The 11930-nt window shown below is 35.2% G+C and overlaps 2 protein-coding genes across 3 annotated transcripts in view; both read left to right on the plus strand.

Moving 5' to 3' along the window:
• The first annotated feature begins 888 nt into the window (after nucleotides 1-888).
• On the plus strand, nucleotides 889-11649 carry LOC148912783 (uncharacterized). Of its 2 annotated transcripts, none has more exons than XM_031715786.2 (2): nucleotides 889-1021; nucleotides 10340-11649. In XM_031715786.2, exon 2 carries the CDS (start codon nucleotides 10342-10344, stop codon nucleotides 11647-11649), a length of 1308 nt encoding a protein of 435 aa, XP_031571646.2. In that variant the 5' UTR covers nucleotides 889-1021; nucleotides 10340-10341. The 2 variants fall into 2 exon arrangements, with proteins under 2 accessions (XP_031571646.2, XP_031571645.2); XM_031715785.2 differs by lacking the exon at nucleotides 889-1021 and adding an exon at nucleotides 6481-6845.
• The window catches only part of LOC116305814 (uncharacterized), a gene marked incomplete in the record, with an annotated part of 15296 nt that continues 13705 nt past the window's right edge, over nucleotides 10340-11930 (plus strand). Inside the window, 1 exon segment of the mRNA XM_089026522.1 lies at nucleotides 10340-11855. Within this exon segment, the coding sequence (XP_088882648.1) occupies nucleotides 11682-11855 (174 nt within the window).

An 11930-nucleotide genomic window follows, 5' to 3' on the forward strand; every position in this document is an offset into this window, starting at 1 on the left:
TCAGGAAAAGCAAATGTTAAATTTCAACTGAAGGAACTACCGACGTTAAATATAGGTACTTTACTTTACTTCATGTTAATTTTTTTTAAATTTTCTTCTCTACTATGTCATTTTCCAACATCATATTACGTGCATCTGTTCACAAAGATAGAGATAAAAAAGATCCTCTCTTTCCGCTGCTTTGTCTCTAACCTCCCTTAATTAGTGCCATTAGTCTCCTACCCATGTTTGAAACATAAAACAAGGTCTGCGAGCAAAATGTACATGTAAAATCTAATGCCGTTGCCTAGCAACACTACCGGTCTCTTTGTTCAGACAACATGAATGACTTGAATGCAACGTTTCTCAACTGTGAAGATAATAATAAAAGGGCTGTTCCTTAATTGAAAGTTGATTTGTCTAATTGCACTGAATAAAAGCCCTCATTTTGCAACAATAAAGACAGTGTTTTCCTTCCATTCGTGTATAATAATTCGACTTTTCGTGTTTCACAAAAACAGATTTTCACTTTGACTTTTAATGATTTTTTTTTCCCTTCCATATAATATTAATATTTTTCTGACAATAAAAAGAGGAAATTCTCTTATATAGTTTGTAAAATATGATATAATAACAAGATATACATTCATAAACAATTTATATTTTCAGTTCAAAGCCGTGTAGTTCTGACTTCTGATTGGCTGGAATTCATTTTGAGGATGTTGAAAAATTCTGGGGTTTTTTTTCTGGAGGAACAAAACGAATGTTTTATTGATATTTCAAGAGAGATTTTTCATCTTTTCTCAGCCCACCCAGAGCGCTTTAGGGACCCAATTAAAGCTAAGAACAGCTTAGGCCTTCTTTATTAAAATGCAAATTCTTCACGAGATTTGTGAAGTCACTATTCAGCGCAAGGCTTAATAATGAGCTTGCAATGGCAATGGAGGATTGTGTGAGTTTGATTATAAAGGAGCCAGGATGTTTCTTAATAAAGGAAGAAACTACTTCTAACCTACAACTCAAAGTGCTGGGGCGTTTATAGGTAAGTTTAAGTCTTGTATTTCAACACCTATTCATTTGTAATCTCAGTGAAGTTTATAGTTTATCAGCATTTGCAGTCGTTATATACGACCTCGACTTTACAGACTGACTTCAAGCCAAAACCTTCCGTTTATCGCTCGCTTTTCTTCTGTTCTCTACTAACACCTTTTAACACGACTGAAGTATCGTTTTCACTACCATGTTTTTCTTCTTTGGTCTTTTCTACCACTAAAGTAATTTGTATTCAATATACTCGTGTAAAATGTTTGAAATTCTTGTTGAATTTTATAGCTCAGAAGTAACCAGGAAATTCAACAAATTCTTCGTCTGTAGCCTAAAAGGTTTCTCTGTTTTGTGAGAACATAAGATTATATAATCGCTTTTTTCCTTGAATTTTGCATCGGGAATAATGCAAAATTATTCTGCTCTGGAAGACGAAAAATCGTGTAGTTTATTGTCGAGGATTAGTTGAAGCTTTGAAAAGAATGTAAGCCTTTGTAAGCTTCTGCGTCTATTGTGAAATGATTGGAACGAGATTTCCTATAACTTTGAATAAAATATAGAGATTTTCTTATATTCCTACCTCCAATGAATTTAAATAAAAAGCATTTCATCAGCTAAAATCTTCACTTCCACATCAGCTTGTCATCAGTTGACTGAATTTTTGTAAACAGAGTCAAAGAACTTAGAAAATAATTGATTGTGTAAACGAGCTCGTACAGCTCTCAAAATAAACTCGTGTTCTGTTCCACTGTCTCATTGTCATAAGGAAATTTTTTGTTTTTTTCTATTATTTATACTAAATTACATTAAAAATGTCTTTAGTTTTTTAGCTATCCTGCTGTGATTTGGAAAATAAAAGACCTCAGAGTTTTCAAAATTCTTAGCATGACATCTTTTTTTCTTTTTACGAACTTTTCATTGGAGAAATTTTATATAGTCTTAACGCCACAGTTTATTTTAGGCCAAGATTTCAGTAAACCTTACTGGCGTGAACAATAAAAAATTAATTGATTTATTTTATGATTACAATTTAATTGAGCCATAATTTATGTTTGATGTTTTTAAGTAGTTGTTTATCTGAAATTGTGAGAAATGTCCAAAACTTTCATCAGCAATTAATGTATAAAGAATTATATCAACTTTAACACCCAGAAACTAGGAACTAGTCATGAAGAATGTAAGAGCTTTGCGGTGAAAATAATTTAGTAAAAACAAACTTCAAACTCTAGAATAGTTTACAATCAATGATAGATTGATATGAACGTTCACTTGTCAAAACTCATAATTCATCGACAATAACTATTTGAGAAGATATTGATTAAAAGTGACATGACGCTGAAAATATCCCAACAATTAGCGATATGGTAACAGATCGAATATATAGTATAAATTTGTACCACAATATTTGTCGAAAATATATCTATGTGAATATCAAACATCAGTCGCCATTAGTCAGTTTATTCTACAGTTTCGCAACCAGTCAGCCTTAATATCTTAAACCATCCATCTTAATCGAAACTCCGTCTAAAAAGTATTATACATGCATATTTGCATTTGGTTAATATATATATATATATATATATATATGTTTCAAAATATATACGATTTTTTCCCTTTTTAATGATGGCGTAAAATTGAGAGTGGTTCCCATGACAGCAACAGTAAACAAGAAGTCACGCTTGCACGCGTGAGCAGTGTACAGAAAATTAAATAAATTCTTTTAAAACATCTGTCAACACTTAATACCAAATATTTCTCGGGTTTAATTCCTATAAGACTGTTAGACGCTCAAAGCCTTCATTTACAGAGAGCTTATTCAGTTTGAATCCGCAACTTTTTCGTGTTGGATTGGCCTCCAGTCCCGACATGTCCGATGAAGTTTTTGAATACGCTTTTTGCAATACGGCCTCGCCCGCAACGAACAAATTGCGGATTCAACTGATATCCGGAAAGCCGTGTGGACGCGAAAAGGGCCTCTGCAGGATTTCTGGAAAACTACCTTTTGATTGTAAAAACGTGCTGATGACAAAGGTTTATGGAAATTGCTATTAAAACGTGAATTCAACTCACATGTGATGGTTGAGAGCATGCCGCATAGGCGTTTCATTGCAATACCCTATTCGAACTGAACACCAGAAAACTACTGAAGTCTATGAGTTAACTGTAATGTTGTTTGATGCCACTTGCCTATACTTGTCTTTGCAACCGCTTTTTGTGCAAAGCAATTTTATGAAGAAACTTGTTCAAGCAACTCTCATTTCTCTTAACCTAGGTAATTGGAATTGCGGTAACCGACTAAATATACTGATTGAATACACAAGTTAAGTCAGTCCCGATAGCATCAGTGTTGCATCAACTTTTGTTGCAACTTGCAGGTAGTTCAAGAAACTCAGTTAAGTTGACTAGTGAAATTTGTTAACGAAATGCAAGTCAGGCATATATATACATCACTTGTTGTTCCACTTGCATATTCTTGACTTTGCAAGCTCCTGCGCAAAGCAGGTATTGCAAGAAACGTGTGCAAGCACTATTCCTGTACAATCTAGTATTTAAATGGTAACACTAGCTATTAATGAGCGACAAGTCAAATTAGACTTGCATCAGTGCTACTGTTCTTTCGTTCGTTGTCATTTGCCACCTATTCCTTATCATTGTCTTTGCCAACTTTCTGTTGAAAAGCAGAATTATCTCGTTCCGAGAATATTATGCAAGCTCGTCCTATAGTTAAATTTTTAACTAGAACTCGATTGGTATGTAAAACTATAAGTGATTCTTGATTCTGTGAACTATAAACAGTCGTGAGACAAGAAAAAACAAGTAACATACAAACATAGGTTTTTTGTCAACTCCCCTGTAAAAGACTGTTTGAGAAAGACAATCTTAGGAAAAATTAAATGTAAAACTTCAATTCAAAACTCTTTCTATCTTAGATGTCTTCACCACCATACTAGAAAATAAGTCCCAAGTTGAGGAGGATTAAGGAATTGTGTAGGGAATTCGAATGTGCTTTTCTTGGTTTCGTTTGTACTGTTCAAACAACATCAGATATTGATGTTACAGATATCACAGCAGACGCCACTTGAGACAAGTGTAATTGCTAAATTCCTTGATATTTCCTGATGATAAAACCAAGAGTCCAAAGTTAACTCGCCCACCGTGAAATTTTAATGGAATCGAATTAGAGGCTTTCTCACAGCATGAGAAGCTGATTCTTGGCAATGATGTTCCTTGAACAGGCAATTCTTTGCATTACAATTTTTTTCATAACTCAATTTTGTTAGATAATATTGGTTTTACTGCACTGAGGACCTTCCTAAAAATCATTATAGTGAGGAAGCATCCTGCTTAAATATCATTGTAAATAAAATGAAAACAGTAAACAGCTTCGCATTGGTGGAAATGATTGACTATAAACCTACCTGATGTGAGGTGAGGTAAACAGCTCAGCATTGGTTGAAATGATCGATTATAAACCTACCTGATGTGAGGTGAGGAACGCTATGTCCCATACATCGTCGCCACCACCCTAGGGCGCTTTGGCATCGTCTTTTCTAGATCTTTTTAGGCCAACGGAATCTAATACATTAATACTTTCTACTCCAATCAACATTTATTTGAGTTCAAAAATTTAAAAAAAAAAAAAAAAAAAAACACGTACGCAAAAGACACGAGGAATCAGTGAAACGTAAAGCACAATTACAGCACTTACTGCCACATTCCAAGTTCACTATTTTTTTAGCTGTTAAATCCGTCTTAAGTTCCTTATCAGAGTAACTGTACCAATTAGGTTTTACGTTTCGTTTGGAAAGTAAAACGTGGTTGGTAATAAAACGAAGGTCAACGGTTCAAATATTTCACGACAGACCCTCTCAGTTACATCATTTCACCAACTCCAAGGCACCGATGTTTTCATCTGTGTTAAGCATAACTTCAACACCTTGTTAATTTGACTACATGACTTTCTCAATCAATTTTAAAATAGCAAAGAAATCTATATTCAAAATACATTCCCGTTTTAAAAATTGTATATTTTTTAATTAGAATTAATTTGGCAGAAAAAGAAGCTATTTCTAGAATATTTTACGAGTTGATGCCACAAGGTTTCTTCTCTCTTGCCAACATCAGATTTGCCCTACGGCAACTTATCTAGACTTGAATAACCAGACAGTTACCCTGCTTGATCTCGCGTCCTCCTCATTGGTAGCGTTACTATTGTTTCAATGGCTTACCATTATGCTGATAAATACAAGATTTTTTCATCGGGACTCGACGTTGCAAATACACACCACATGACTCGTGGGTAACTCGATATCTTCAAGGAAAACTTTGAGTGATTAATCTTCTGAAGGGAAATTAATCTATGTACGACTAAAAATGTTGCGTGAGAAAAAAATGGCTATCATTTTATGGTTAAACAAAAACCTTTAGGGTCAGAGAAGGAGCTATCTTTAAGAGTTAAGTATATCTTGTATCGCTAAGATAATTAATCAAGGAAATTTTCTGACAAATTGTAGTGACCGAGTTTTTTAATTTTTTAAATTTTTAAAAAAAAGTTGACCTGCAAAAATGTTTGTCATTTTACAGCTTTGAGACAAGATTTTAACCAAGAAACGATAGTTTCATTCGTGTGTCAGCTGATTCGACAAATGTTCTACTCAGCATATTCTGAAGAGTAGACAACGATTTGTTCTGTCAAAAACGAGACCACTCGCATCGCCTATATTTTAGCTATTTTATGAATTTATCCTGTCAAATTTGAGACAGAAAATCACTTGCCAAGACAATATATATTAAATTTTCAATAGCAAAGTTCAATTAGAAAACAAATAAAAACACTTAACTTAGGTATCTACTAAGTCTTATGCAAACATGAATGGTTTAAATGTCAAACTGTGGCTGACAAAGTCTTGAGATGAATCGTTTGTTTGACAACGAAATAAAGTGGTCTTGTTCAGTTAGATTGGATTCATACGCTTGAAGCTAAGTGGATAAACTAAACGAAGATTAATGCGGTTCTATATACTAAAGAAATAATTTTCGACTCAAAACTAAACAGTTCTCAACCTTCATGACTTTTCAAATCCGATTGTACAAACTCAATAAAAACCGTATGTTATGAATCTCTTCTGGTTGCCATAGCAACTAAGTAACCCTTCAGAAACAGTCAATATTATCGTTTCTCGAGAAAATATAAAATAACATTAGCAAATAAAATAAATTAAATACAACTCAGTAAACATTGAAAAAAGCTGCCGAAAATATTAAGAACTATAAATGTTTATCTTGTCTGAGTAGATATATGATTGCTCACGCGTGTGGCAAGTTTTTCCCGCCAAAAGTGTGTTTGGCGGGACGAGAATGGACGCGTCTTGATGAAAGGTCTTGTCAGCCCAAACGGGTTAAAGGTATTGATTACTTGGTATGATAATTGATAGAAAATGATAGGAAATGGGATGGAATGTTTATAAAAGGCTCGGAATATTTTCGCTAATAGTAATGCATTACCTTTTCTGATTGTTAGAACAATTCTAAATCCCTCTTCAAGAAGCGAACAATAGCGAAACACAAAGCCTCGTGGTAGACGTATTATTCCAGGTTATTTGTCGACACAGAAAGATAGGAATTCGAATAACTTTGCTCACAATGAAAGGAATGTATGACAATGATCTCGGAACTCGATATGTTTGATTGTCTTTGTCGAAGAGCGTCGCGTGAATTAAACTGCTAGTTAAAACACCAGAACAGCTGGAAGCTAGATTACTTTGCTGCCGTTTCGTCCAAGGTTTCTTCAAGTACAAAATGAAGTCCTTCGGTCTCAAATTGTGAGTAGAAAAATATCTTTTATCTCGTTAGGACCAGTAATAGAGTGTTATTATCATTGATTCTGAGGTTAGCGAAGGTAGTTAGCAATACGTTGAAATATTTTTTTCTTGAAGTTTATAAAATGTGACAACTTAATCAACTCTAAAATCACGAAAGAGGTTTCTATATTATCACTATACCCGCGCTGTGCATGGCTTTAAATTACTTCAAACCGCTTTCTAGGCACAATATCTTTTCTCGTTACTTTTGAGCTGGGTTTAAAAGGTCTTCCAGAAAAACAAACATTTATTTTTTGGCATGCTTTTCTGTAGTTTTAAGATCTTTGCATTTGAATCCAATTTGTGGCGCAGATAATCTATAAGAGGTGTTAATACTATTCGATAAAATCTGGACTTTTAGAGTTTTTTTCACCTAATTCTATGAGTTGGCCTATGGCTTTTCTTTATCTCCACGTTAACTTGCAAACAGCTTTACGTTTTGCGTCCCCAAGTCGCGCTCTAGTGGTCTGTAAAAAGAACAATTGTCTATCAAATAAAAACCCAAACAAATCATTAGTTGAAGCCAAAATGACTCGTTGCAGACTGCTTGAAATATTAAACATGAACTAAGAAAATGTGATTCCGCACGAATACATATTTTTTAAAGGTTTTCCTCCAAGTATTCAGCTTTTCAGCTGCGCCTTTCCGTTATCCATTACGAAACGTTTTTTCGTTTTTAGCAATCTCATTCCTTCTAGGACGAATAGATAAAAACGCTTGCTTTATAGAAGCGAAGTCGCGTCTTCAGTGTGACCCATGAAAACAAGGGGGGGAAATCAATTTATATTAATATATTAATTATATTAATATTAATATTAATATTTTTACTACTTGCTTAAAAAATTTCTTGATTTCATCTACAATTAGTAGGCTATCTATAAGTAACGTTGTCTTGTTAACCTGAGGTGAATTTACCGGCCCAAATTGTCGTGTTTTTATCGTGTAAATGTTCTTCCACGAAGAGGTCGTTCACTCAAAATTGGACGTGATCGTGTGCACGCGTCGCCTGCTTTCTCATTACGCAATTGGAAAAAATCATTTTTGATTCCATTTAAGACGAGAATCGTGACTATCAAAGTCAACTGCACTTCGGTTTATGATGCGGTAATTGCTTTTCTTCTATATCTTGAACTTTAGTAGTGTTGTAGGCCTTTAAAAACAAAGTTTGAAAATTTCGTTGTCATTACTCTGAAAGTATCAAAGACTGTTTCCATGGGAACAGATTGTAATGAAGGAAGCGTAGACATTTGAGAGGACCAAAGGTTTTGGACGCTAAGATTGTTTTCCGTCTTATGGCCTTTTTAAGTTTGTGCCAAATTATAATTGTATTTGGGATATATCTTGTTTGCTTACACCAATGTGCTTTATCTGTAATATCATTCCTCATATATGGACTCAAAAATTGTACAAAAAATGTAGATAATTTATTTAATTTAGTTAAGTTTTTTTTTTTTTTTTACTTTTCAAAAGTATTCTTGATTCCGTTATTTCTTGACGTTCTGCGCAATAAATTTGTAAGAGAAATATAACATATCTACGGGAAAAAACCCGTATTTTACTATTCTTGCTCCGCGCAACAGCAACCTCCAGAATAAGAACGAGTCAAGGTCCTTGGTTTCGCTATAGGGATGTTGGCCTATTTGCCTAGCGGGAAATCGAGCAAAGAAAAAATTATTCCAAAATTAATGTATAAGTAGCGCGCGACTAAAAATGTAGTTTACTCTTAATTTCAAATCTTAGATGGATGAATATAAATAGAGTAGATGTTATTTGCACATCTCGTAATACAGAATTCAAATTCATTCTTAATCGGCTGCTAAACATAGAGTGAAAACACAGGTTAAGTAGAATAGCTATGTCAAGGACAAAGGAGGTTGTCAGCTTCTTGTAGTTTGAAAACACAAATTGAATTCCTAAAGTCTGTATTATTTTTTAACAAGTACTGTTATTAACAAACACAAAAGAACCTCCACATTGTTTTTTGGTATTTTTATCGTGAAAAAAAACCATAAATAAAATAACTTTGATGGATGACAAATCCCGCATATGCAATCCCTGACTGATTTTCAAATAATTCTCAAAGTTATCAATTCATAATTAAGTTAGTAGCAGTAGTAAAACTTTATTTAGACACGATAATCTCTTCATAACACATGCCCATGCCTATGCACATGATTATTCCAGAGAACAGCCCCTCTATAACTGTAGCTATTTATCAATTCATATCTTAGTATTCAATAGCGCATGGAAAGACATTGCAAAAGATACCAAAAGAGAAACAAAAATTGCCTTAGGAATCGGGAACCAAATCGTTGATTCGAGGATCTTTCTCCTCGTTCTCCGGTTTTATTCCCTGGCCTCCGCAAAACCTACACGTTAAATTCCAATTTGAATCTGTGAGTTAGTGGTTAAACTAACCCTTATATATAACTTTAGTCATCCCAGAGGTTGTTTCAGGGTATCGCTAATATAAAGTTGGAAGATTTTATTTGAAAACGTGACTTAAACCTTAGTCCTTCCTTATTAGTTTTCTTTTAGCAGATCTTTTAATTTGAATTTTTCAGTCCTAAATTAAAGGAAACTGAATCAAGGAAATGCGCGCACTCTCATTAGTCGACAAATTGCTAAGGCAGAGCGACTAAGTTTTAATGCGCGCTTGTAAATTTCATCCCTGCACATTAATGAATATAATAATATTTAATAATCGCAATAGGAAAAGCTAGCCACTGTGAATCCTGGCCTTTGCATCACATCAGTAGAGTTTGTTAGGTCTTTCCCTTGATTCCAGGCTTTTTTCCAGGATCCTCGAGTTTTCCTCCGACTTTAAATTCCAATTCAATCTATGAGCTAGCCATAAATTACTAGGGAGGGGAGGGAGGCGCAAAATAATTTATCGGTCTGAGGCTAATACCTATTCAAGGTCGGTGCGTCCCTTGACCTCCAGACATCATAATTGATCTACTAAGAATGATGACACAGATATGTTGCGCGTTGCTTAGCCAGGTTGAGCGCAAACTGAATTAGTTATAAACACCCCTAAATATTTATTAGTTCTAAATCTATAAATAATAACGATAATATCAACATTTATAAGATTATCGACGAATGTGACTCAGAAAAGCTTGAAAATGTTGGTTCTGAACGTAAGGTTGCTCATCGTATGTCACACACTCTATTACTCAATCACTGTCACACTCCATGTCACGATCATTTCACCGAAAAACATTAGTCTATTGCAACACATGCTGTTATTCCTTGCGCACGTGTTTCCACATGTCACGCTTACTGTCACGTTGGCCAAACGTCTCAACTTCTTTCTAGCTTTACATTCTATGTAATAATTGCTGCTAACGCAACACTAAAAATTCTCTGTGCTGCTAATGTAACGCTTCCTGTCATGCATTCCATCCCTGTCACATAACTCTAAGCATACGTGTTTATGCGTTATTTTCCAGATATGGCTCAGTGGCGTGGGGTCTTCATTGCCCCATCGACCATTAATCACAGAGCGCACCACCGAAGCAAAAGCCAACCAGATATCTCTCCCTCTAACCAGCCTCAGTACAAATCCGAGCACTCACTCTACCCCCGGAGAGGTAGTTTTGGTGCACTGTGTTCTCAGGCGGCCCCTAGTTTACCCTGTCTGTCAAAAGAGGTAACTTTAGAGTTTAGGCAAGTGAAAAGGAAAGGAGCAAAAAAGACTTCTAGGTACGCGATCTTGTGCAATCCGATTTCAATACCGATTGAAAAAGAACAAATTAAGTGTAACGCAACAAGTAACGCAACAAGTAACACAAGTTGTGACAAACCTCGAGAAAACGGAAAAGATAACAAGGACCTCCCTTACGAAGAGAAGGGCATTGACATTACAGACGGCCCTTGCGCGCCGTTAACGAAAACAAAGTCAAAACATAAAACAAACCCAGGAGCACTAGAAAAGGGTAACTTCTTTCCTGGGACATCTGAAACGGTTTTTTCAGACGCTGATAAATTTCTTGAAGCTCCGCGGCTAGCAAAGGAAAAGGAGCGGGAAAAAGTACGAGTCAAGGTAAAAGCAAGCGAGCTTCCCGCTAAGAAACGATTGACTTCTTGTGACATTGTCGAGCCTGAGGTTTTTGAACACTTTGCTGATACTGAAAAAACCCTGGAAAATCGAGTAGGAAACTTCGGCGAAAACAATACCGAATCGAGAAAACTAATAACAGAAAAGATCATAGTTGAGGAAGAAAAAGACACCGTGAAAAGGAAACCGGAGCGCATCTTTAAATTTCCAAAAGAAGAGGAGCTATCTTTGGACGTAAATCAAATTCGAATCGAAAAAAACAATCAAAGTAAACAAAGAACTAGTCCTAATAATTTTGTCGATAAAAAGCTAAATTTAGAAACTGAAAAACCATTTAGCACAGAACCATTTGGAGATCAGGTTAAAGAGGAGGAATTCCAGCCACCCAGGAACGCAAGGAAAGACAAAACTCGCAACAGGAAACAAAGGCAAAAAGATTATAATTTCGAGGAAGCAAGAAGTGATACAAAAACCCCAACACCTGTGAAAGAAAACAACCTGAATTGCAGTCGACAAGAGCTATTTGAAACACCAAGAGGAGAAGTCGAAAAGTTTGAAAAAGATGGTTTGAAAAGAAGACTGTTTGCTGAAGAACCAGAAAAAGTAGTTCAATTGCCTGTCAAACAAGGCGAGAGTGAGAGTTGTAAAAGGACGTTCCAGTCCAGAATCAAATACCTCAGAATTTTCTGCAATCGAATTTAGAAGAAGAAGAAGAAGAAGGACGTGGAGGAGAAATGGCTTCCCAAAGTGTCAAAGCAAATAGAGAATTATGGGAAAGTAGGGAAATGGTAAGAAAGTTGAAGGACAACTTGCTAAATGAGCAGAAAATATCCGAGAGTAAAGAAAGAACGATCCAGAATTTGAAAAAAGATATAAAAACACTGGAAAAAGAAGTGAATGAAAGAAAAGATGAGAGCGAATCTTTAAATGAGGCAAATGCAAAAGTTTTATCCATCGAGACAGAAAATAGGATCTCGCTCTAA

This window comes from Actinia tenebrosa, unplaced genomic scaffold (assembly GCF_029948245.1).
Source record: "Actinia tenebrosa isolate PJP-AT-01 unplaced genomic scaffold, QUT_ActTen_1.0 PGA_scaffold10__47_contigs__length_13832649, whole genome shotgun sequence".
In the NCBI taxonomy this organism is placed as follows: Eukaryota; Metazoa; Cnidaria; class Anthozoa; order Actiniaria; family Actiniidae; genus Actinia; species Actinia tenebrosa.